The 27,555-nt window shown below is 44.9% G+C and overlaps 1 protein-coding gene across 5 annotated transcripts; it reads left to right on the top strand.

Annotated features, from left to right (window-relative positions):
* The first annotated feature begins 218 nt into the window (after positions 1 to 218).
* On the top strand, positions 219 to 25,812 carry SLC25A25 (solute carrier family 25 member 25). Of its 5 annotated transcripts, none has more exons than XM_069748232.1 (11): positions 219 to 601; positions 19,360 to 19,486; positions 20,384 to 20,471; positions 20,790 to 20,825; positions 20,934 to 21,045; positions 21,352 to 21,510; positions 22,331 to 22,483; positions 22,596 to 22,703; positions 22,783 to 22,950; positions 23,050 to 23,200; positions 23,591 to 25,812. In XM_069748232.1, exons 1-11 carry the CDS (start codon positions 257 to 259, stop codon positions 23,773 to 23,775), a joined length of 1,632 nt encoding a protein of 543 aa, XP_069604333.1. In that variant the 5' UTR covers positions 219 to 256; the 3' UTR covers positions 23,776 to 25,812. The 5 variants fall into 5 exon arrangements, with proteins under 5 accessions (XP_069604333.1, XP_069604330.1, XP_069604331.1 ...); XM_069748233.1 differs by lacking the exon at positions 219 to 601 and adding an exon at positions 18,336 to 18,590; XM_069748229.1 differs by lacking the exon at positions 20,790 to 20,825 and having other exon boundaries at positions 23,591 to 25,811.
* The last annotated feature ends 1,743 nt before the right edge of the window (positions 25,813 to 27,555 follow it).

Raw genomic sequence — 27,555 nt, 5'->3', positions numbered from 1 at the left:
GACGTCATACATTTAAAATACGTCATCTACCATTTCCCTCCTAATTTGCGAACTCCGATTGGCTGAATGGACTGTCAAACACTTATAGCATCCAATAGCAGCATAGTATTCTCCTCACATTAGAATGAGGATTCTGATTGGTGGTGAGAGTGGGAGATGTTTTCTGATTGGTTGTGGGCGGGAAAAGGGTGTGTAGACTACGTCAGGGAGGTGTGAGGCGATGCGCTTCCTGCCTGCCGCCATATACCGGCGCTGAATGAGTGCTGCGAGCTTCGTCGCTGACGCCGCCGGGACCGGGTCCGTGTCTCCGTCTATGGCCCGTCCTCGCTCGCTGGTGTCGCCGCTGCTGAGCGGAGTGTTCTGTCAGTGCGATACGTTGGGAGGGGCCCCGCACACACACGAGGTCCCGGCTTCTGCCCTGGCGGCGGCTCTGGCTGCGGACCCGTGCGGCGGAGCCTTGTGCGGAGGGCCCGAGCACGAGCGGCGCCTGCAGATCCTCTTCCAGGAGCTGGACGTCAACAAGGACGGCGCCATCTGCCTCAATGACCTGGCGGTGGGGCTGCGGCGGCTCGGGGTGCACCGGACCGAGCTGGAGCTGCGGGTGAGTGAGCGAGCGGCCGGGCTGGGACTTGTAGTTCGGCCTCCGCCATTGCTGCGCTAGGCCGCTGCGTGCTGTCCGTGTATGGTGACGTGGGTTTCTTGATTGTCTAAGCAGACGGACACGTAGTAACACTCCTGCGGCTGTACCGGACCCTCTGCTGTGACACATTAGGGGCCTTTCTCCATTCACCGGGAAGACTTGGTTCATATGATTGGTGCCCTCTCATCACAGTTACACCCCCCCCCCCATCTTTAAGATACTTATCTTATCCTCCCCACCATGTTAGCGATTGGTGAGACCCTCTGCAGTCAAGCCATCCCCTTCTCCTTACTGTTATTGCTGAGACCCCTGCTGTAGGATACTTAACCCCCCACCACCAAACACCCTCTATGATCTTCTCTATCAGGCACACCTCCGTGTAATCACATGCATATCCACCCCCTATTATCTGGGACATCCCCTGCAATCAGATATCTACCCCCCTATTATATGGGACACCACCTGCAATCAGATATCTGCCCCCCCCTATTATCTGGGACATCCCCTGCAATCAGATATCTACCCCCCCCCCCCCCCCCTGTTATCCAGGACATCCCCTGCAATCAGATATCTGCCCCCCCCCCCCTATTATCTGGGACACCACCTGCAATCAGATATCTACCCTCTATTATCCTGGACATCCCCTGCAATCAGATATCTGCCCCCCCCCCCCCCCCTATTATCTGGGACACCACCTGCAATCAGATATCTACCCCCTATTATCCGGGACATCCCCTGCAATCAGATATCTACCCCACCCCCTATTATCAGGGGCACCCTCTGCAATCAGATATCTGCCCCCTCACCTATTATAAGGGGCAACCACACCCTCCATACACACTATTACTGCACTTGATACTTGACTATTGCACTTAAACACACGGGCTGATGACCGGATCATGCAGCTTTATATGAAAATCCCCCCCCATTATCAGGGGCACCCACTGAAATAAGATTATCCGCCCATTATAAGGGACACCCATGGAGATATGGTGCTTATCTAACCCCCCCCCTCCCCCCCCACATCCCCTGCCTGTTTTGGTGAGACTACCACAATGTGACACTTATCTTCTCCCTTTGAGTGCTAAGGGCACCCTCTGCAATCAGACACTTATCTTCCTTCTTTGTTGTTCTGATTGTTGAGACTTGTCACCCTTCCTGGGAATACTCTGGACCAGTAATCTCCTGCCTAAAGCTCACTGGCTGCTGCAAAGCTATAACTTTGTCAATTGGTTACTTAGGTTGTTTCCTTGTACAGTTTCCGATCTTGTAGGATAATGTGGAGGCTCCCCACATTGAGCTCCCTTTCTTTAGGTCCCGGCTATAGGATGTGATTGCAGAGACTGGTAATAATAATATTATTATTATTATTATTATTATTAATAATCTTTATATAGCGCCAACATATTCCGCAGCGCTTTACAGTTTTACAGCTTCAATCACAACAGTCATAAGTAACAATGTTAACAATACAATAATTAAAGCAACACAAGACGACCCTGCTCATGAGAGCTTACAATCTACAATGAGGTGGGGGAGATACAAAGTGCAGGTTTGTATTTACAATGAGGTATTTACAATGATGGTCCAGCCATCTTCAGGGGATGGGGGATAGATGGAGATAGTGAATGGGCTACACACACAAACATAAAATGACTTTGATTAGTAAACGTGTGTTTTTTTACTTTTACGATGGTAACCAGGGTAAACATCGGGTTACTAAGTGCGGCCCTGCGCTTAGTAACCCGATGTTTACCCTGGTTACAAGTGAAGACATCGCTGAATCGGTGTCACACACGCCGATTCAGTGTCACACACGCCGATTCAGCGATGTCTGCGGGAGGTCCAGCGACGAAATAAAGTGCTGGCCTTCTAGCTCCGACCAGCGACATCACAGCAGGATCCTGATCGCTGCTGCGTGTCAAACACAACGATATCGCTAGCCAGGACGCTGCAATGTCATGGATCGCTAGCGATATCGTTGTGAAGTTGTTTAGTGTGAAGGTACCTTTAGGCCGATAAACAGGAATGAGCGAGGAGATGTAAGGGGGTGCCGCACTGTGGAGAGCTTTGTGGGTGAGAACAAGTACTTTGAATTGTATCCTGTAATGAATGGGCAACCAGTGTAATGACTGGCGAAGAGCGGACGCGTTTGAGTAACGATTAGCTAGATAGACAAACCTGGCTGCTGCATTAAGGATAGACTGGAGAGGGGAAAGTCGAGTGAGGGGGAGGCCAATTAGTAGAGTGTTGCAGTAGTCCAGGCGGGAGTGGATCAGGGCGACAGTGAGGGTTTTTGTTGTTTCTATAGTGAGAAAAGGACGGATTCTAGAGATATTCTTTAGGTGTAAGCGGCACGAGCGGGCAAGAGATTGTATATGGGAGGTGAAGGAGAGATCGGAGTCAAACATAACACCCAGACAGCGTGCCTGCTGCTTGGGTGTTATTATAGTGCCCAGCTCATCGGGGCTCAGCACTGGAATGCCGCATTCTTATTACAATTCATAAACCAGCTCAGTCTGGGAAAAGTTCGTAGCTGGGAAAAAAAGAATAAGGAAAATAATCAGTATAGTTATTATAATCTCTAATTTACCAATATGTTACTTGTTATATGCCGGCTGTATGAAATCGTGTTTCGTTCAGAGACCAGTTAGTCCGCAGACATCCTTGGAATGTTATGTAGATAAGATGTACTTGCAGGAACCAGTGTCGTGACATATATTTTTGAGGCTAATTATCCTTGAAAATTAATGGTTTATATTTTGCTTATACTTTAATTAACCGTACTGACTTTCAACATTCTTTGGTATGTGCAGAATCTCCACGGCTGTAAGGCTACTTTCACACTAGCGTCAGAATCTCCCCGTCGCAATGCATCGGGCAGAGATGCCGACGCTAGCGTTTGGTGCGCCGCACAACGGGTGCAGCGGATGCATTTTTACGGCACATCTGCTGCCCCATTGTGAGGTGCGGGGATGTGGGGGCGGAGTTCCGGCCGGGCATGCGAGGTCGGAAATGGCGGACAGTCGGCAGCAAAAAAAGTTACATGTAACGTTTTTTGCAGCCGACGGTCCGCCACAACACGGCGCAACCGTCGCACGACGTGTGGCAAAGCGTCGCAATGCGACGCTAATGCAAGTCAATGGAGAAAAAAACGCATCCTGCAAGCACTTTTGCAGGATGCGTTTTTTCTACAAAACGACGCATAGCGACGTGCAGTGCACGACGCTAGTGTGAAAGTAGCCTAATGACCATGTAGGTCATTAGATCAGGAACAGAACAGACCTTAATAGAACATGTCTTAACTTTACCAAATGCATTTACAGCACACCCTGCATTGTTCTACTGTACCCGATTTATTAAAACCAAGAAACAATGAAGTAGAAATGTCTCAAACAACATATTTAAAAGATCAAATACAATATTTATTTAGCAATACAAATAACAACTATACAAGTATAGATGCTGTGTGCAATGTATAACAACAAGGAGATATAGCAGAGGAAACATGACGGTACGCCGTGTTAAGTACAGGTAGCAAAATTCATCCCTGGGATGCAAGCATTAGATGCATACGTTAAGAGAAATATAGATGAATGATCAACCGGGCCATTCAATGATGAGTCAGTGTCTGTATACTGTAGCCCAATGTCCACTACAATACTTTAAATAATGCACGCTTAAGGCCCCGTCACACATAGCGAGATCGCTAGCGAGATCGCTGCTGAGTCACAAGTTTTGTGACGCAACAGCGATCTCAGTAGCGATCTCGCTATGTGTGACACGTACCAGCGATCAGGCCCCTGCTGTGAGATCGCTGGTCGTGTCGGAATGGCCTGGGCCATTTTTTGATCGTTGAGGTCCCGCTGACATCGCTGAATCGGCGTGTGTGACGCCGATTCAGCGATGTCTTCGCTGGTAACCAGGGTAAACATCGGGTAACTAAGCGCAGGGCCGCGCTTAGTAACCCGATGTTTACCCTGGTTACCATCGTTAAAGTAAAAAAAAACAAACGCTACATACTTACCTACCGCTGTCTGTCCCCGGCGCTCTGCTTCTCTGGTCTGGCTGTGAGCGCCGGGCAGCCGGAAAGCAGAGCGGTGACGTCACCGCTCTGCTTTCCGGCCGCTGTGCTCACAGCCAGACCAGAGAAGCAGAGCGCCGGGGACAGACAGCGGTAGGTAAGTATGTAGCGTTTTTTTTTTTTTTACTTTAACGATGGTAACCAGGGTAAACATCGGGTTACTAAGCGCGGCCCTGCGATTAGTTACCCGATGTTTACCCTGGTTACCGGGGACCTCGGGATCGTTGGTCGCTGGAGAGCTGTCTGTGTGACAGCTCTCCAGCGATCAAACAGCGACGCTGCAGCGATCCGGATCGTTGTCGGTATCGCTGCAGCGTCGCTATGTGTGACGGGGCCTTTACTCATTCAAAGATCAGGGGAGCAGACCCCAGCTCATCTGGCAGCCCCAGACGTGCGTTTCGCGGTATAGCTTTTTCAACAGGTACCCGATTTACTATACATTTTAGGAGACAGTCGGTCCATTTCATACCATTTCCACCAAAATGGACCCCGGTTCTGACTCCACAGCCCTGGACTTATGATTAGTGTACTTTTCTTTTACCCACACTTTACCATTTGTTATGCTTCAGGTTTTGGAGCAGATTCAATTTATACTGATTTTTTTTTAACTCATTAGAGATGATTTTCAACTCTAATCGTATCCAGTCTCTTGCATAATAACCACTTCTGAATGTATGTCATAAAGGTACAACTGATAGTTTGTCCTTTTTGTTCCTATTTTCTTGCAAGTTAAAAATTCAAAGTATGATTAAATCTATACTGTTTTAGAGTTGTTTTTGTTTATTATTTGCCCCTCTTAAATAGATATTCTCAAGCTGTCTCTTGAGCAGTGCTTGGCTTTGCAGTCTCCTTGGTTTATGATAATGCAGGCTGTTCTCCTTGAGTGACAATTCTGGTGAGTAACTGATCTGTAGAACTATAAAGCCCAGCACAAGGCCTGCTGTAACACATTCAGCGATCAGTGGTTTGTTCATTATATATAGAGATAACAGGGCATTTGAGCAAGCGCACAGTTGAGGACAGTGTGAGTGCTGGTGCCAGTAATGTGATTCTACAGGATTGATAAGGTGGTGAGCAGCTAACTGCTGTATAGAAATCAGTGGGCTGGAGAGAGCTGGCTGGTATGTTAGGAGTTAACATCTTTCCTGGAGTGTTGGGGTATGCTTCCACGTTCAGGATTTGGTCAGGATTTTATGTAGCTAAAATCCTGACCAAATCTGCACCTGAGGTCACCTGCGCTGTCCTTGCGTTTTTTCTGCAATGTAAGGACGCGCCGCATGTGCGTTTTCGCGGGTATGCCGCATGCGTCTTTTAATGCATAGTGGAGACGGGATTTCATGAAAACCCCTCCACTATGCTCTAACATCTGGACACTGCGGCTCAACGCAGCGTCAAAAACACAGCGTTTCCTGAACGTAGAAACATACCCTTACGGACGGCTTCACACTTGCGAGTTTTACGGACGTAAGAGCGCAGAAACTACGTCCGTAAAACTCGCAAAAAATACAGCACAATTATTCTCTATGCCCCTGCTCCTATCTGCCGTATTATACGGCTTTCTACGGCCGTACAAAATCGCAGCATGCTGCGTTTGTCACCGTACTGCGCAAGAAATACGCCAATGAAATTCAATTACCGGCTTTTTCTTTCTCCTTCCTAAACCCGACATGATTTGAGACATGGTTTACATACAGTAAACCATGTCTTCTCTCCATTTTTTTTTTGCAGATTCCACACTACAAATGTTAGTAGTGTGTATCTGCAAAATTTGGCCGTTCTAGCTCTTAAAATAAAGGGTTAAATGGCGGAAAAAATTGGCGTGGGCTCCCGCACAATTTTCTCCGCCAGAGTAGTAAAGCCATTGACTGAGGGCAGATATTAATAGCCTGGAGAGGGTCCACGGTTATTGCCCCCCCCCCCCCGGCTAAAAATATCTGCCCCCAGCCACCCCAGAAAAGGCACATCTGGAAGATGCGCCTATTCTGGCACTTGGCCACTCTCTTCCCATTCCCGTGTAGCGGTGGGATATGGGGTAATGAAGGGTTAATGCCACCTTGCTATTGTAAGGTGACATTAAGCCTAATTAATAATGGAGAGGCGTGAATTATGACACCTATCCATTATTAATCCAATTGTAGTAAAGGGTTAAATAAAACAAACACATTATTTAAAATTATTTTAATGAAATAAAAACAATGGTTGTTGGAGTATTTTATTCTACGCCCAATCCAGTCACTGAAGACCCTCGTTCTGTAAGTAAAAAAACATAATAAACCAACAATATACTTACCCTCCGCAGATCTGTAACGTCCAACGATGTAAATCCTTCTGAAGGGGTTAAAACATTTTGCAGCAAGGAGTTCCGCTAATGCAGGCTGCTCCTTGCTGCAAAACCCTGGGGAATGAGGCTAAATATAGATCAATGATCTATATTTAGCTTTATTTGCGGTGAGGCGCCCTCTGCTGGATGTTCATAGATCGTGGGAACTTACCTAGAAAGCTCCCAGTATATATATATATATTTTTTTTCTTTTTGGGACACATGGATCACTTCTATAGCGGTATGTTGGTTTTGCAAGCCTGCGAGAAAACCACGCAGTACGGATGCCATACGGATTACATACGGAGGATGCCATGCGCAAAAAACGCTGACACACCCTGCCTACGGAGGAGCTACGGACCACTATTTTCGGAACTTTTCCGCGTATTACGGCCGTAATATACGGACCGTATTTTCATACGCTGAGTGTGAAGCCGGCCTACCACTCTTCAGGTTCTGATGTCAGAGCTTTAGAGGGACTGTCACCTGAATTTGGAGGGAACAATTTTCAGCCATAGGGGCGGGGTTTTCGGGTGTTTGATTCACCATTTCCTTACCCGTTGGCTGCAATATTGGATTGAAGTTTATTCTCTGTCCTCCATAGTACACACCTGCACAAGGCAAGGTGAATCAAACACCCGAAAACCCCGCCTCTATGGCTGAATGGCTGAAAATTGTTCCCTCCAAATTCAGGTGACAGAGTCCCTTTAAAAACCAGCTGTACACTGTGCAAGATGAAAGCTATCATTGCAGGACACTGATAGCAGATAAAAAAAAAAGCAATCCATTGCAATCTTGCTTATTTTCCTACTGTCTAATAAAGGTAATTTAATAACTTGAGAATAGTCCTTTAAGTCTTATGATTGCCCTGCTAGTATGGTAACCAATACAGCTCATCACATCCATCCAGTAAGTTGGTGTCTGCAGGAAGGTTTCCAAAGCTTTCAATGTGACTGAGCAATATTACCTAATGCACCAAGAAAACAAACATATGTTTGCTAAGCAAACATTACATTGTCAGCTCTACATATAGCTATATATGATCAGTCCTGTTTGCACATCACCACCTAGGCACAGACTTAAGTCTCCTACATAGATTGTGCTATCTAGCAAAAGGCTGAGAACAGCTGACAGGAGGAGGCTCATTTTACAAATGCCTGAAATAACTTGGGGATGACTCTTCATTAACACAGAGAATGCTAATGAGCTTCCCATCCCCCATGTAACACAGCAGTGTGGGGGAATAGATTCTCACTCAGGCTTTCTAAGAGCACTTCCCAGATGCTAGAATGTTTGTTTGTATGTATGGTGCCGGCTCCAAGGAAACATTCATGCTGCCATGTATCTGGTCCATATAGTACGTGCAAGTGATGGGAAATTGTCACGAGAGGGATGTTAGAAAACATTTCCCTGTCATTCTACTGACTAGTCAAGCAACTATTCCACTTAACGCCGCATTTCCCCTCCCATTTGTCTTGTCGGCGGTGACTCCTGTAATGCTTATAGAGCAGGCTCTCGTGCTGTTCTTTATTTTTTTTTTCTTTCTTCCCTATAATACAAAGGTGCCGATGCACCTTTCACCTTGCCTTCTCTGAGAAGACGAAGATAGACTCCATTCTATAGGAAAGCCATTCAAATGATAATGAAAGTATGTGTCCTTCCGGTTACGGCCCTAAAGTCTGATGATCTGCCCCATCTCATCTTTCAGAATAATTCTGCCTGGATTGCACATCGGTAATGAGTCTATGGGTGCAGATATTGGGGCCTTGAAGCCTTTGTAGATTTACTGCTGACATCTGCCCTTCTGTACTGATGTGTGGTGACTCAGTTCTCTGGTATGGATTAGTCATTTATTACTTCGGCCAATTGTAGTGCTTATTGTGACACATGTGCATTTATATATGTTGTAATGTAGTCCGTGCTGTTACAGCAAAGCCACCAGGCGACCTGTCGCTCACCGGCCTTTTCCCAGTCTGATACTTTCTATGGAAGCTAAAGGATAAATCTAGTTTGGCATAGCATTAACTATACTGAGAAGGCTGCATTCCGTAGCTGTGTTGAAGTCCTGTCGGTTTTGGGTTTCTTATATAAGGAATATGGAAACATGTTGCTGCTTCATTCTTGGTGTAGAAAGGAGACGTTATTCGTGCCCTGTACTGTGACGTGTCCCATGCAGATGTCAATGCTCTGGAAAATTGCATCTTAATCTTCTTTTCATGCTAACCTTACACAGCGAAGCATTCACCTTCTGGGATCGATGATGTATAGACCACTATTAGGCTCGGATAATTGCTCTGGAGTTCTACCTGATGCTAAGATTTGCACCATTCTCATTGAATGAGAAACTTGAAGGATTGGTGCAACCTATAATCTAGCCCATTTTGGCAGTGACCTCTAATTTCTCCTCTGACAGATGACTGAGAAAAAGAGAGAAAAAGTAGTTTGAATGGAGGCCTCCTAACTCTTCCCATAGGTGGTGATGGAGTGAAGAATTGGGTGTCTTTAATGTTGTTATTATTATTATTATTATTATTATTATTTATTGTTATAGCGCCATTTATTCCATGGCGCTTTACATGTGAGGAGGGGTATACATAAAAACAAGTACAATAATCTTAAACAATACAAGTCATAACTGGTACAGGAGGAATGAGGACCCTGCCCGCGAAGGCTCACAATCTACAAGGGATGGGTGAGAATACAGTAGGTGAGGGTAGAGCTGGTCATGCAGCGGTTTGGTCGATCGGTGGTAACTGCAGGTTGTAGGCTTGTCTGAAGAGGTGGGTCTTCAGGTTCCTTTTGAAGGTTTCAATGGTAGGCGAGAGTCTGATGTGTTGTGGTAGAGGGTTCCAGAGTAGGGGTGATACGCGAGAGAAATCTTGTATACGATTGTGGGAAGAGGAGATAAGGGGGGAGTAGAGTAGGAGATCTTGTGAGGATCGGAGGTTGCGGGTAGGTAAGTACCGGGAGATGAGGTCGCAGATGTATGGAGGAGACAGGTTGTGGATGGCTGTGTACGTCATGGTTAGGGTTTTGTACTGGAGTCTCAGGGCAATGGGGAGCCAGTGAAGGGATTGACAGAGGGGAGAGGCCGGGGAATAGCGGGGGGACAGGTGGATTAGTCGGGCAGCAGAGTTTAGAATAGATTGGAGGGGTGCAAGAGTGTTAGAGGGGAGGCCACAGAGCAGGAGGTTGCAGTAGTCAAGGCGAGAGATGATGAGGACATGGACTAGGGTTTTTGCAGATTTATGGTTGAGGAATGAACGGATTTGTGAAATATTTTTGAGTTGAAGTCGGCAGGAAGTGGAAAGGGCTTGGATATGGGGTTTGAAGGAAAGATCAGCGTCAAGGATTACCCTGAGGCAGCGAGCTTGTGGGACTGGGGAGAGTGGGCAGCCATTTACTGTAATGGATAGGTTCGTTGGGGGGGGGGGGGGGTCACGCGAGATGGGGGAAAGATGATGAATTCTGTTTTGTCCATGTTAAGTTTCAGAAATCTAGCGGAGAAGGATAATGTTGAGATTATCCTTTGGTCTCCAGTGACTGGATTACTTGGGTCAGATCTGTGTATGGATCTGTTGTAGGGCCTGTTCACTCCCATCTACCAGGGTCATTCTTCACATCCGTTTTAGCTCTATATATAACTCTGCTGTATTTAAGCCGGAGATCACTGTCTTGTTGACAGAAGATAAGCCCCGCTTAATGTGCTTTCTATGTCCATCACAGATTTGAATCCGGTTAAGATATTAACACACAATGATCTATTTCCTGACCAAGTAAAAGCCCTGGTCTCCTTGCACAACTTTCCATTGACTGATTATTCATTGAGCAATCTCCTTATTTAGGATGCTGTTATGGTGGCCTAAACTGATGTCAAAGTGCAGATGGAAATCTAGGAAATTAGGGTCAGGGAGAGGTAGATGTTGTCCAACTGCAATCTAAAGGCCCTCATACACATTAGTTTAACCCCTTACCGGCATCGGACGTACTATACCGTCCGATGCCGGCTCCCCTGCTTTGATGCAGGGCTCCGCGGTGAGCCCGCACCAAAGCCGGGACATGTCAGCTGTTTTGAACAGCTGACATGTGCCCGTAATAGGCGCGGGCAGAATCGCGATCTGCCCGCACCTATTAACTAGTTAAATGCCGCTGTCAAACGCAGACAGCGGCATTTAACTACCGCTTCCGGCCGGGCGGCCGGAAATGACGTCATCGCCGACCCCGTCACATGATCGGGGGTCGGCGATGCTTGTATATTGTAACCATAGAGGTCCTTGAGACCTCTATGGTTACTGATTGCCCGTCGCTGTGAGCGCCACCCTGTGGTCGGCGCTCACAGCACACGTGCAATTCTGCTACATAGCAGCGATCAGCAGATCGCTGCTATGTAGCAGAGCCGATCGGGTTGTGCCTGCTTCTAGCCTCCCATGGAGGCTATTGAAGCATGGCAAAAGTTAAAAAAAAAAAAAGTTTAAAACAATGTGTGAAAAATAAAAAAAACATAAAAGTTTAAATCACCCCCCTTTCGCCCCAATCAAAATAAATCAATAAAAAAAAATATCAAATCTACGCATATTTGGTATCGCTGCGCTCAGAATCGCCCGATCTATCAAATAAAAAAAAAGTATTAACCTGATCGCTAAACAGCGTAGCGGGAAAAAAACTCGAAACGCCAGAATTACGTTTTTTTGGTAGCCGTGACATTGCATTAAAATGCAATAACGGGCGATCAAAATAACGTATCTGCACCGAAATGCTATCATTAAAAACGTCATCTCGGCTCGCAAAAAATAAGCCCTCAACTGACCCCAGATGATGAAAAATGGAGACGCTACGAGTATCGGAAAATGGCGCAATTTTTTTTTTTTTTTAGCAAAGTTTGGAATTTTTTTTCACCACTTAGATAAAAAATAACCTAGTCATGTTTGGTGTCTATGAACTCGTAATGACCTGGAGAATCATATTGGCAGGTCATTTTTAGCATTTAGTGAACCTAGCAAAAAAGCCAAACAAAAAACCAATGTGGGATTGCACTTTTTTTGCAATTTCACCGCACTTGGAATTTTTTTCCCGTTTTCTAGTACACGACATGCTAAAACCAATGATGTCGTTCAAAAGTACAACTCGTCCCGCAAAAAATAAGCCCTCACATGGCCAAATTAACGGAAAAATAAAGTTATGGCTCTGGGAAGGAGGGGAGCGAAAAACGAACACGGAAAAACGAAAAATCCCCCGGTCATGAAGGGGTTAAAGCAGGCCTATCTTGCCTTTTCAATGGGATTGACCAACCATCTGTGTATGGGGGCCTCCCACCTCTCAGCTGATATTATTTTGGGGGAATTGCAAGGCTTGGGAGGTTTTGAGTTCAATCGCCCAACCCTTTTTTGTTCTATAGTTAGTGGCATCTGGCATCAGTTTACTCCACTCTCCTCATAGAGAACACATGAGCGTTCATGTATATAGAGGAGGCAGATCTGTCTATGGTCCATTATCTAAGGCTGGGGAATCCTTTTTTTTTTTTTTTTTTTTCTCCAATGGCCGTTTGGATATGTATACCATCTTTCGGGGGTCGTACAAACTTCGCCCACAAAGTACCACCTGACTCTGGCACTGGTTTCAGGACATATTCTTTCATTGCATGGGCATGAGCATGGGCAGCACGGTGGCGCAGTGGTTAGCACAGCAGCCTTGCAGCGCTGGAGTCCTGGGTTCTAATCCCACCCAGGACAACATCTGCAAAGAGTTTGTATGTTCTCTCCGTGTTTGCGTGGGTTTCCTCCGGGCACTCCGGTTTCCTCCCACATTCCAAAGACATACTGATAGGGATTCTAGATTGTGAGCCCCATCGGGGACAGTGATGATAATGTGTGCAAAACTGTAAAGCGCTGCGGAATATGTTAGCGCTATATAAAAATAAAGATTATTATTATTGCATGTCCTTTGAGTGTTCAGTAGTGAGCACTGCATATGTGTGCTAACAGAGCAAGAAGAAATTAATGGGCTGGTTGTAATCAAAATACACCTCCCTGCCCAAGAATGCGGTCCCTGAGAATCTGCTGGGGTGCTTGATAAAAGTTCATCGAGGGTCATAAATGGCCCTGGGGCCTGAGATTTCCCCAGCCCTGATCTTAAGGTACCGTCACATTAAGCGACGCTGCAGCGATATAGACGAGCCGATCGCTGCAGCGTCGCTGTTTAGGTCGCTAGGAGACGTCAAACAACGGCAACAGCTGAACGATGCAGGAGTGATCCAGTGACGTACTTATCGTTCTCGCTGGTTGTTAGCTCCATGAAAAACCATCGTTGCTTTTGCTGTCAAACATGACGAATCACGCCGACCTGACGACCAAATAAAGTTCTTGACTTCTAGCTCCGACCAGCGATGTCACAGCGGGATCCTGATCGCTGCTGCGTGTCAAACACAATGAGATCGCTATCCAGGACACTGCAACGTCACGGATCGTTGTCGTTCTCGTTGGAAAGTTGTTCAGTGTGAAGGTACCTTTAGGTGTAGTAACGGGAATCTGGCCAGAAATGCATTTACATATTCAGTCCTTTACTGGAAAATTAGTATTTGAGTTGATATGCAAATGAGGCTGAAGTGCTACAGTAGATCTGATTTCTCCCACTCTAGCTCTATTCTCAGCACTGCCTCCACCTGCATGACTCAAAGCTCCTTTGCCTGAAGTCACACAGGAGGTGGCTGTGATGGGTGAAGAATAGAGCAATAGAGGCTTCAGATCTACCATAGCTCTTCAGCCTCATTTGCATGTCACTAATTTCTTATTTCGAGAAAATTGTGCTCTAAGACAGCCCTGTCTATTCCAGAATGGGTATCAGAAATGGTCTCTTGGTGATTATTTGAACATGACTGTAAGGCCGGAGTCACACTACAGCGAGATACGGCAGAGTCTCGCAGGTTAAAACCAAGCTCCGGCACTCCGGAGCGTGCGGCTCCATGTATTGCTGTGCGGCCGCACGCTCCGCTCTGGAGTGCTGGTGCCAGAGCTTGGCTTTAACCTGCGAGACTCGGCCGTATCTCGCCTGTGTGTGATCCCGGCCTTATACTGATTGTGTAAACACGTTATTTGTTATAAGATTTAATTGAATAAAAATGTATTGTTTAAAAAAAAAAAAAAAAAGTCTCTCTAGCTAGAATGTAGAAGCTCTCAACATGTGTGTGTAATTAGAACCTGGCTGTCGGATTATGTTTAGAGAATCAGAAGATTTATCGGTGATAATATCGAACTGAAATATCCAATGAGCAATTTTTTAAAAAATTTTTTTAAATTTTTTTTTCCACTGCAGTCAACCCTCTGGCTTCCCCTCTCCCTTCTTTTTTCTATACTTTCCTCTTTGTCACTCAAAGTTTATAAACATTACTTTGTATTTCTGAGATCTACTTATGTACAATATTGTTATCTAAGAGATCCCTTTAGTCTCCAAGAATATGAAATGTTACATGTCTTTTTCTGTAGTCTGTTTTTTTTAATAAGGTTGTTTTATTGAGAACAAACAAACGTAATTTCTCAGTAATTGAGGAACAGACTGGCCATGTAAAGGTATTGCTGGACTTGTCTTTTGAAGGAGCCATGAGCACATATAGTTAGGGGTGTGAAATCCCTGTAAGTATATGACCAGCCATAAGCTTCAGGCCAATGGCCAAATTAAAAGGAACCTGTCACCAGCAAAGAAAGGTATTAATCTGCAGGTTAATAGCATTACTAACTTGCCTCCCACCTGCACGTAGCTGAACGATGCAGGGAGAAAGTGTCCTGTCTCTGCATTAGCGCTGGCAGTCAGTCAGGGCCAAGGGTGCAGTTACCACGGCCATTCTGTATTCCCAGACCAGTGACTGAACCAGCGATGGGGCCACCCCCGTAACTGAAACCTGCATGTTTCCGGGGAGAATAAAGTTAATTTTCTTCCTGAAGTGTTCAGCTAAGTGCATGGCCCGGGCAGGTTAGTAACGCCATCAACCTGCAGATTAAGCCCATATTTGCAGGTTAATAGCTGTTTCGCTGGTGACAGGTTCCCTTTAAGGGTATGTGCACACGTTGCGGATTCTCTGCGGAACCGCAGCGTTTTTATGAGGTGCATAAACGCTGCAGATCCGCAATTGATTTACAGTACAATGTAAATCAATGAGAAAAAAAAAATGCTGTGCACACTTTGCAGAAAATCTGCAGCGGAAACGCTGCGGTTTAAAAGTAGCATGTCACTTCTTTTTTGTGAATCTGCAGCGTTTTTGTACCCATTCCATTATAGAAAACCGCAGGGGTAAAAACGCAGCAAATCCGTAAGAAAAACGCACAAAACGCTGCGGAACCCCTGCGGAACCGCAGATGCGTTTTTTGCCAGGAGAGGCAGAATCCGCACCAGAAATTCCTAAGCATAATACACAACGTGTGCACATAGCCTTAGTCCCTGTACAATTTCCAAGTTTTGCCCTGGTGCTTGTACAATGTTGTTGTTGTTCATTTTTATAGCGCCACTTATTCCATGGCACTTTAGATGTGAAAAAAGGGGTTTACATAGACAAGTACAATAAACATGAGCAATGCAAGGCACACACAGGTACATAGGGAGGATCCTGCCCGCAAGGGCTCGGTCTGCAGGGGATGGGTCTCTAGCAGAGGGTAGAGCAGGTTGTGCGGCGGTTCAGTAGGTTGAGGATCACTGCAGGCTTGTCGGAAGAGGTGGGTCTTCAGGTTTATTGAAAGTTTCCGTTGTAGGCGAGAGTCTGGTGTTACGATATGTTCTCATACACTTCTATACATTATAGGGGGGCTGTGCAGAGCTTCAATAAATCCTGACATATTCGATCGGATGCCATATAAAGACCCTTTGATAGAAGCATTAGAAACTATATAATTTTTTTCCCCCCCAGTTATGGAAAGTACTGATAAAACTGGTAAAAACGGACACTGATGAAAATGTTTTTGTTTTTTGTTTTTTTTCCTACAAGAAAAATCCTGAAGCTTCACCTATTATAGATGCAATAACGGAGCATCCGTTTGTGCTATGCCAACGTGACTTTGCAATAAAGAAACTTTTTAAGTTATCCCTTATCATTTATATGATGTAATATTTTCATTATCCAGTTCTTTATCCCTAGTTGCCATCATTGTAAGTAGGCGGATGGGGGGCAGCACTCCATCAGACTGCAGGGTGCATGACTGAGCAGACAGTTCCTGTAATTGCCGTATGTGCTGACGGAGGCAGTGATGCAGGAATTTCCTCCTGGATTCCCTGATGCTCAGTACTTTGGCTGGAGAACGTGTTAATGTCGGAGGCTGTGATTGGCTGGACCCTGCTGCAGTGTGAATGCAGAGTCGGAGCAGCCGGCTTCTGCTCCTCTGGCGCGTGCGGGTGAGACGCAGGACCCAGGTGCTTCTGCAGCGTAGCGCCAGCCCTGCTCCAATTTCACTTGTTCTCATTGCCTCCCGGGTTTCTGTAGAGATTTTGCAGCTGCGGAGGATCACCAAGGAGTTCAGGCTGTGTTCCAGGTGACACAGCATCTGTGCACAGGATGATTCAGTATATATGGAAGGCCTTAGGCAAGTATTTTCCCTGGACCACGTGTGAGGGCTCTGGTAGCCACGATAAACATGAGCCTTCCAGATCAGAGGGGTCGAAGCAAAGCGAATCTGAGGGACAGGTCATTCTGATGGTGGTGGCACCCATGAAGCACCTGCAGCAGGTAATGATTGCTTTGTTGGCCCCTACGAGTCACCAAAATAGTATGGACCCTCAGGATTCTGATAATTCTGCTTCTTTGGTTGTGTAAATGTGACTGTACAGTGTACAATACAGTCTTGTGTATGTGTTTAGAGTCATTCTCTACTTAATGTCAGTAACTGGCAAAGAGCCAGTCAGTGGCCTCTCGTCTGTGCCCACTTTGAGGTCACGTACTGGCAGAGGCTCACGTGCAGCATTACAGCCTACGTGTTCTTATCCGTCACCTGCCTAATCTTGGGTGGCTGATATCCGAGAGGTCTAACGACACAGATGCTGCATGGCTCCCTGCCTGTTCCAATTTTTAGCCATTGGTCTTATAAATAAGATCTTCATGATCCTTTTTGCTTAAACTTTTTAGCTTTTTCACGTGTAACATTTTTTGCTTTATCTTGTGGCTGTACACAAGCAAGAGGTAAAAATTATCTCTGGATATGTTTATAGGGGCAGCACGGTGGCTTAGTGGTTAGCACTTGCAGTGCTGGGGTCCTGGGTTCAAATCCCGCCCAGGACAACATCTGCAAAGAGTTTGTATGTTCTCTCCATGTTTGCGTGGGTTTCCTCCCACATTCCAAAGACATATTGATAGGGAATTTAGATTGTGCACCCCATTGATAATGTCTGTAAAGCGCTGCAGAATGTTAGCGCTATATAAAAATAAAGATTATTATTATTATAGGGGTATTGTATTCCTACCTTGGACATTCATAGCTTATTCTCATGCTATGTCATAGATGCAGGTCATGCCTTTATTCAGAATAGAGCTCCACTGACCCTATTCTGCTTGGAGAGACTGCAGAGTACTTATCTGTCTGACTCCCATGGAAGGCAATGGTTAGCGCTTCCCTAGTAACTCTGCCTGGGTGCAGTGGCCGGCTCGCCACAACCCTCCTTTTAGAGATGGGTGCAGGATCCATCGGACATTTATGGCATTTCCTGTCATAAAGGTCTAAGCTGGAAATTCCTCAATAAACTTCACTTATCCTAAACCATGATAATGGATGAGGGCAATAATCAACAAGAACCTAAATGAAATCCCCACCAATCCCGAGAATGGGGCTGTGGAGTTGCCTATATGTGATAACCTGTGGAATGTTTTCATATTTGACCTGCTTTAATCTACTGGATTAATTTGATTGACCACTGACTGTATTACTATACCAAGCTGTGTTAGACCTGAGATATTGGGGCCAGGGCTGTATATGTATCCCCTAGGGATGGGATTGCCCAACCTTCTCCGGCATCCTGCATATACTAATATTTTGGTGCTGGGTATGTGAAGCTTGTTAGGTCCTGCACCTTGTGATCACCTATAAATAGTGCCACCAGGGAGTCTGCTTCCACCCCGTACCGCCCGGGCCACGGCTGCTGTCATGTAGCTCCTTTCCTCAGGTTGTTGAACCAGTTACATGGCTGGAGAATCCCTTGTCATGCCGGAGGGAACATGCCTCCGCTGCCATTGGCTGCCTGCAGAAGGCTGGTTATATCAGCTGGACAGACTACAATGGGAGGGGGCATGTATCAGTCATCCAATCACAGCTGGGCACAGATACCTAGGACTTGGGATCTGCCGGCTTGTGCAGTTTCACTAGCAGAAGCCGGGGACTGCACAGAAGGCTCAGTTACCAGGTGTAAGCAGCACCTCCACCATGCTTTGTCTCAGCCTGTACGTGTCGGTGCTGGATCAGTCCCCGGCAGAGTTTCAGTACTTCGAATCAGACGGGCTCCCTTCAGAGCTGAAATCTATCTTTAGTCTAAGTGTGCTGATCCCGTCTCAGGAATTCTCTACCTACCGTACGTGGAGGCAGGTGAGTCCTTTGCTGACTTTCTGGGCTTGGACATTGTTTGGGTTTTAACTTTGCTTCGTAGTACATTCTTGTCTGTTTTTATATAGTATGCTTTTCTCTGCCCTAATAATCCAAACCAATCTAATGTCAGTTATTGCAAAATATAATTAAGGAATATACACCTGGTTTGTATTGTAGTCGGCTGCTACCTCTCCAGAGGTTCTTTGTTCTTAGTTTGCAGTTGTCTGGTTGTTAGAACTTGTCATTTTGATGGGCTCCTCTGTGCCCGCTGGTGGAAGCTTTCCTATGTCACACACCCACCTATCTTTAGCTGTCAGCACTCCGTGTCCCCTGAAGAGAGGGTCCTGTGACTGCAGCTCAGACACTTTACAAAGGTCACTGTAAATCTCCCTGCTGATCCCACTCATCTCAACCCCTGCTTGACACCGTCATGGGGGCCATATTAACCCTTTGGTCGACACCGTACAGTGGGTTAGTTTACTGTAACAGAAGGGCTGCACTCAAGCGGTTAATAGTTTTTAACTATTTGCTTATTAACCATTTTGTGACAGCTAACAATTTTATTTTAATTTTTTTAAAAGCTTTTTCTCATTAAGATTTTCTGTCCCAGCTTGTCAGGTGTTACATAAGCAATGGGTTTGTTAGCTGTATCCAGTGATGTCCTGAGCAGAGCAGGTGTAACCAGCCGCAGCACAGGCAGGCGTGTAATCCTCCTGATTTTAACGACCTAACAACATTTAACTCTTACTTTTCTCATCCGTTCCAACAGAAAATAGTAAAAGCCGGTGACAAAGACCAGGACGGACAGCTGGACTTTGAGGAGTTTGTGCACTATCTCCGTGATCATGAGAAGAAGCTGAGATTAGTCTTCCGTAGTCTGGACAAGAAGAACGATGGTTAGTATATCTGTCCATGCTCCTGAGCAGCACACCTGAACCGGGGCTCTGTTTTTTTTTTTTTTTGTTTTTTTTTCTTTGTCATTTATATGCTTAGGAATACTTTATGGCAGGAGCCAAATGTTGGCACAAAAGTTCAGCTTTGTATGGTGCATGGAAATCTGGCTGATCTGGGATTATGTTGGCTGAACAAGTGCACCTTATTAATGAAAGAGTGTGTAATAAGTTAGAGGTCTTCCTTTTTTTTTTTTATGTTGCTAAGCTATTGCTGAGTCTGATTTACGCTTGTATCCTTTTGAGTCTTCCTGCACTGAATTGCAGCACGACTTTTATTCAGACTAGTTATCTACGCAACGAGCGGGCAGAGTGCTCCTATGTCAGGTCAATGGCACACAGCGCTGAAAAGTGCTGTAGTCGCTCTTGTTTTTAGTGTGTACTTCCTGATGAATAAGTCACTTAAAGGGGTTGTTCAGTGCTGCCGCATGGTGTAGAGTCTGCAGACCAAAGCAGGTGTATGCAGATTCTTGTCCACCAAGTGTCTTGTACTTGTCCTAGCCTAATGAGTAGGATCATGTTCATATCCTGGCAGGCACAATGCTGTGTAACTGAGCGGTGCCTGACAACCTCTGTAAAGTGAACTCGGACAGCTGATACGTTCTGCTCAGTCCATGGGCCGCATGTGTCAGGTACTGGCGGTGTGATCTCAGCCAGGTATTTTTTACTTAAATGCTGCGGCTTTTCATAGAAAAATATACTTTAAAAGCTGCTGGGGACCGAGCTGCACTGTAGGCTAATCAGGCAGATACTCGGTGGCTTCTCCTCACCTGCTGCCCCAGATTGCTAAAATGACCATTACGATCTCTGGTGTTTAAGGAAACTTCCATTTTTACCCCACAGGAAGAATTGATGCACAAGAAATAATGCAATCTCTTCGAGACCTAGGAGTGAACATCTCTGAGCAGCAGGCCGAGAAAATCCTGAAGAGGTAAGCATTCATTAAATGTTACGGTCAGCCGTCTGTGTCTCGTGGTCTGTGTCCCATAGTGTGCTGACTCCATCTTTAGCCATCTCTCGGGTTTCTCTCCTCATGTACTGAAGTCATCTAATACCCCATTAAACTTGACACAGTTCCCATATGCCTCCTATCTAATGGTAGGCGTGAGATAACATCTTGGCTGCCTTATGGCCCTGTGGAAATAATTTGGCCTTTCAGTGGGTTAGGAAATCTGTTCCTGATCTGGCAGGGAGTAACTGTTTGATTTGTGCTGTCTTTTCCCTTTGCTTCTGTCTGTGTGGCTATCAGAATTAGGAGGGGCCACCGATGGGGTCCTGTCACCCAGTAAGTATGTCGTCTTGTCTTCCTCCTGCCGTGTCTTGTGGGTTGTGCATGTTCGCCGATTTGCGACTTTTTACATCTGTATGTAACATTTCTTTCATCTTATTACAGCATGGACAAAAACGGGACAATGACGATAGACTGGAACGAATGGCGAGATTATCATCTCCTGCACCCAGCTGAGAACATTCCAGAAATCATCCTATATTGGAAGCACTCTACGGTAAATCCCGATTATTTTTTCTTAGGGGAACGACACTTTTTTTCTGAAGACCTTTAGATCTGGACCAAGTTGCACTTGGGCAATAACTGATCCCAGTCAGCCTATGCTGGTTTATACCGCCTGCAGCAGCATCAGCTTTATTCTAGGATCCGGAAGTTCTCGCCTCTTACATATGTACTGGAATGAGAAATTTGCATTAGCAGTGTGGCAATAGTTCTTGGTGACTGCATATGAGCTGCTGCCATGGCTTTTTCTTACTGGCTGGACACCACCAATCCTTATCCCGTGTCTCTTCTCCCTCTGCAGATCTTCGATGTAGGAGAAAATCTGATTGTGCCTGACGAATTTACAGTTGAAGAGAAGCAAACTGGGATGTGGTGGAGGCATCTAGTCGCTGGCGGAGGTGCAGGTGCCGTGTCTCGAACATGCACAGCTCCCCTTGACCGCTTAAAAGTCCTCATGCAGGTGTGTGCTTGGATAGTAGATGGGGCTTCCATGACTTGGCTACAACTTTGGCCTCACAAGGTTAAAATCTATCATTAGGCAATTTTTTTTTTTCAATTTTACAACTACCTTGTGTAATCCAGGCTTGTGCAATTTTTTTTTTTATGACAGATGGTAGGAATGTTGTACTTTGATTTTACTGAGTCAAGTGTCAGATCAACGTGTGCCCTAGAACAAACTGCTTTCTGGCAAGTGGCCATTTTAGTGGAGAACATCGCATAACGCTCCCGGCTTGCTTGTTGAGGCATTCTGAAACTAGCAACGTAAAAAAAAAAAGCTTTCCCAGCAGTTTCACAACTTGGCTTTTTACTATGAAGCCTATTAAAAAGCTGTAGTGCCAACACCCCACTTGATTTGATGGTTTTTAGCCTGGCAGGAATAATTTTTGTGGAACGTCAATCAAATACAACATAAATCAGTAGTTTCGGATTAGCAGTCCTCTTGCTGATCTGCTGTGTAATTTGTTAGTAATTTATAAGCTGAATATCTTTTTCTTCCTCCAAGGGTCTTGGCTAATGTAATAAATGACCATTATTTTGGAGCACTCACAGGTGGTCCAGACTCGGGTCTTGTCATTTTACATTTTTTTGGGAACAAGTATTATAGCGATGACGCACTGGCAGCTCAGTGACATCAGTGTTTAGCCAAAGTTCCCAGCGTGGTGGGTTTAAAGCTAGCATTGAACATTCCTCTTAGGATTATATTAACCTTCCACAAATAAGCAGCAGCCATTGTTTTCAGATTAGCATTGATTTCTAACACCTCATGTTCACTCTTCCAGGTCCATGCTTCCCGTAACAACAACATGTCTATCCTGGGGGGATTCACACACATGATCCGTGAGGGAGGCTTTCGTTCACTCTGGCGAGGGAATGGCATCAACGTCATCAAAATTGCCCCAGAATCTGCCATTAAGTTCATGGCTTATGAACAGGTAAGATCATTTGGGATGTATAATGTATTACAATTTTTTATTTTTGTGTTGCACTAATTAGTGTTGCACATGAGTCAATAGTGCTATAACATAACATTGTTGCTTTCTGCAGATTAAACGCCTCATCGGCAGTGACCAAGAGATTTTGGGAATCCGCGAACGACTTGTTGCTGGATCTCTAGCTGGTGTCATTGCTCAAAGCAGTATATATCCCATGGAGGTGGGTACAGTTTCTGCATCTTATCCTTGGCCTTGACTCCCTGTGCTTGTGAGACTGACCCTTTTGATACCTCTTGCAGGTTCTTAAAACACGGATGGCTCTGCGCAAGACTGGACAGTACAATGGGATGGTAGACTGTGGGAAGAAAATGTTGATGAAGGAAGGAATGTCTGCTTTTTACAAAGGATACATCCCAAATATGCTGGGGATTATCCCATATGCTGGCATAGACTTGGCCGTGTATGAGGTGAATACAAAACTCTTATTTGAATATTAGTCACAAGTAATGCTAACTTTTTAGAATCTGCCCTAATTGTCACTTTTTTCTCCCTTCTCCTTTGTAAAGACTTTGAAGAATGCCTGGTTGAACAGATATGCTACAAGTAGCGCTGACCCGGGAGTATTTGTACTGCTGGCTTGTGGGACCATATCCAGTACATGTGGGCAGCTCGCCAGCTACCCCTTAGCATTGGTTAGGACACGCATGCAAGCGCAAGGTAAGACTTCGCGCTAACTTATAATAACTGAGACATTTGGTACCTTCTATACCAGGGACAGCAACCAGCGTCACTCAACGTGTTGTGAAACTACAACTCCTAATATGCCCTGTATATAAATAACGTAGTCTCACAACGCCTTGCTAATTCCTGATCTATTATGATTCAGAAACTGTACAGGAGGGGCCTGATGCCTTTTAGATACTTTCACACATCCGTGTATGACTGTCCAAGTACGACTTGTGATATACACATTAGCCACGGGCCTCCTGATCGCAACAGCATCATGAATGCCAATGAGGGTTTTGTGTCAGGAAGACTCTTGGTCGTGTAGTGGGATGTGAAACCAGCCTTAAAATCTAAACTTTTTTTTTTCTTTTTTTCTTCCAGCTTCTGTTGAAGGAGCGCCACAGATGAGCATGAGCAAGCTTTTCAAGCAGATCATACAGACAGAAGGCGCATTTGGACTGTATCGGGGTTTGGCCCCCAACTTCATGAAGGTGATCCCTGCCGTCAGCATCAGTTATGTGGTGTACGAAAACCTAAAACTCACACTTGGGGTGACCTCTCGGTGATGGGTCATTAGATGCTACACCGTTATTGGACTGCAGTCTTGGGGCGTAACTCCCTGGATGTGACGGGGGTCCCGTCTTCATTCTGTGAATGTGTTGAACACTAAAAGGCAACAGTAAAGCTGTGATTACCCCAGGAACAGAAGGATGTGGAACTTTTGGCCTCCAAGGAAGAGTTCATGACCAGATATCCCGGCTGCTCCCTTTCCAACTCTCCCTTTTCCCTTTGGGGCCACTAGTATCTTCCAAAGCCGGAGCTGTTTACATTGTATTTCTTCTTTCTTTATTTTTTTTATCTTGAGTTTTACATCTTTTCCCATTTAATGTCCTTACATAGGATAGCATGTTTTGACTTGAATGTATATAACAGTCTGATACAATGACCTGCAGCAAATATCCTGACAAGGTGCAATGGCTAGTTGCTGCTTCTCATGTGGCTCTAGATGGCACATAATACCAGAAGTCAATCATTCCAGTCGCCTGGGTCATGTGCCGTATAGAATCCCCTATATCCACAAGTACCTGACACTTTCCCCTTTTTCTTTATCTACCCACTGGGCCCAAACGGCATTTGGCCTCTAGGAACGGATCTAACTCTCTAGGCATAACTTCTGACAAATGCATTTAAGGGATGCCGCTCCTTAGTGAACAGATTACCTCCACAGAGTCTAGGTGACATGTACACAAACCATGCTGCCCACCCTAACCACAACATGGGGGGCTGTGAGGTCTGCTATGTAAATTACCTAGTAAAAAGCAGATGTCTTAATATATGGAAACGCTGTCGTCCAAACACAGGATCCCACCCTGTGTCCAATCTGGGACGGTGTTTTGTCGCACATTCCTCTTCGATTTCACCCAATTTTTACTGCCTAGCTTGTATATTTATTGTCTATTTATTTAAAAGTAACATCGTTTATTTTTTACAAACGTTTAATTATATTTAGAGTATTATGGCCTTTTTTTTATTTCACTAACTTATGGTTTCTTTTCTTCCTGCTGAGTGTCAGAGCAGATTGTAGGCAGTAGGTACTTTGGTCAGTCGCATATGGTAACCTCTGCCCTAATTTAATGTTTTGTTTTTTTTTGCTTAAAAAGAAGCCTTTCCTGCTGGAAGGTGGACTCTAATCTGTGGATTGCATTTCACGTCAGCGGCTGTTAAACGAGTTCTTAGGTCGTTGGGAGCAAAGAACGATGCTGGGATACGCATACAGATAGTTTATCTGTTCAGACCTCATTAAGAAAACTTTGCACTTTAGGATGTTTGGAGATTTTAGTGTGAATGGTTTGCTACTTTATTTTAATTATTTTTTTTCTCCCCTATCCAGTTTTGCAATATAAGATTAGGGCAGTTGTACAGCTTGCTCCATTTAGAAGTATAACTCCCAGCATGGTGTGGGAGATGTAGCAGAAGAGTTGCTGGTTGCTAGATTACTTTACTAGGACATTCATAGACTGGATCTCAAAATCTGCAGAATCGGTCATTGTGCACTGCAAACTTACTCCAGAGCAAGCTACGACTTGCCGCACAGTAACCTTACGGATTCTAGGGGGGGAAAAAAGGGAATCTTATTTTACATGTTGGGAAATACACATGTCCGTACGATGCACGTTTGATCAGTGTCTTACATCGCACCACTTGACATCCAATTTTAACGGGGACCATGTAGAGCTTCCCTTTAATGACCTCATGGCTCTTATCTCCAGTGTGAATGTTCTAGTATTGTAAGGATGTGGCAACCTGCAGTCGCCAGTGGTCCTAGAACAGCACATCCCAGTATGATTCACAGGAGATCGAAGCTTGCTGGGACTTGCAGTTGTTCACCAGTTGGTGCACCTGATGTTTTTCAGCCTCCACAGATTCCCTTTTGGCATTTAAAGGAAACTATTGAATGAGCCCATAAAATGCTAAGCAAGAATCAATGCAAATATATGAAAAGTTGTATGTTCATGTTGATCCTGCCTGTTATAAGTGGAAAGCAGTTCATGCCGAGAAAGCTTGTACTAGATTCTGTTTAATAAAGGTCTTTATATTGTGATACTCGTGCTTTATGGGTTTTTTCTTTCCTGCATTGATACTAATCACTCTCTTGTTATCGGTGGATTCCAAGGAGTGCTCACAGGTTAAGAACAAAACAAGCCTCAAGACTTTTTTTTTTTTCCCTGTCCAGTCTGCCCTGCATAAAACCGGATAGTCCAAACCCCAAACGAGAGTCTTTGAGTCACTGATGGCTGCATGGAGCCGTCTGTTAATCTGTAACCTTCAGGGAGCGGCGATTTCATAATTTTTTATAACTTTTTGGCTGAAGTGGCAAAGTATAATCACTCGCATATTAGGACCTTGTACATTTCAATAGCTGATAAATATCTATTCTGTTCCTCACATTTACTACCCATATAAACACTGTTCGGTCCTACAGTGCATACATGCCAAAAAGGTGGTATTCCATGGCAATATTTTTATTTTTATTTTAAGGCTGTGTGGAATAATATAATAGACTGTGCTACTCTATAAAGACATCCAGCATAATAAAAAAAAAAAAATCTGAATTACTTTAAATTGGAGTTTGAATACCCCACCTTATTCTGAAAAGTATCTTGTGTGTACTTTAAGAATAAGACTTTGACTTTTTTTTCTGCATTTTCAGCAGTTTCCCCCCATGCAGGCTCTAAGTTTGCACTTGACTCTAAGCTGCTGGAAGGAGACCAGCTGCTGTCTCCTACAGAGAGCAGTCCTGCTCTTCATTCCTTAGTTAACAGATTGAAGCAGCAGTATGGAGAAGACTATACAGCAGTACTTATCCAGTGTAGATGTGAATCCAGCACTGGGGTGACAAAGTTTTAAAGACTTATTGCAGTCACTGTATGCGACTTGCATGCTTCCATCCACATTAGCACTGGATGTGTCTGACCTTGCTCAACTAAGCGAGGTCTCGCAAGTCTAGTCGGTACGTTGCCGTATGTATACAAATCGCACACTTGTGATCTCACACTCACCCTCTCGGCACAGGAGAATCCTGACTGCATGCTGTGAGGATTCAGAAGTCTTTGTAGTGATTGCAGAGTTGAACCCCAGCCCTGGACAGCACCTTTTTATAAGCTTCAGCTTGTCATGTATTATGAAGATGTGTGGTCTGTAGTGTTAAAAGGCATACAACCAATGTATTTGATAGGGGCTATGCAGATAATTTAGTTTTTTTTCCCACAAGAATTGAGTGTCCATGTGAAGATTAAAAAATTGCAGCATGCTCTATTCTGTATAGCGGATTAGATTTGCCCACTCAAATCCATAGGAACGCCAAAAATAATCTGATCCCATACAAAACCCTCTGTATTGTATCTAATTTTCCCTATGTTGCTGCTATTAACCTAAAACTTTTTATTGTACATTTTAAATTAGATGTATAAGCACTAATGGGGGGAAAAAAAACGTAAAATACAGACACACTGCTGAAAATCCGATGCTTTTTAAAACGCTCGTCTGGCCTTTAAGTACTGGTATTTTTTTTTTTTTTTTTTTAATATTGCATTTTAAGGAAAGGTCCACGGTAACCCACAATCATAGACGGTGTATACCAGACGCTGAAACGGCCAGGAAAAAAGTGAAGCAAAACTATTATTGTAGAATAAAAGAACTATGGTTTGCCCAATAGTGTATGGGGTAAGTGGGCAGATGGCGTGAGTGGAAGCTGTAAGGGATGTCCTCCTGAGGGTGGGATGTCCTCCTGAGGGTGGGATGTCCTCCTGAGGGTGGGATGTCCTCCTGAGGGTGGGATGTGTAGA

This window comes from Ranitomeya imitator, chromosome 2 (assembly GCF_032444005.1).
Source record: "Ranitomeya imitator isolate aRanImi1 chromosome 2, aRanImi1.pri, whole genome shotgun sequence".
Lineage (NCBI taxonomy): Eukaryota > Metazoa > Chordata > Amphibia > Anura > Dendrobatidae > Ranitomeya > Ranitomeya imitator.
This window is presented reverse-complemented; position numbering and strand designations above follow the sequence as displayed.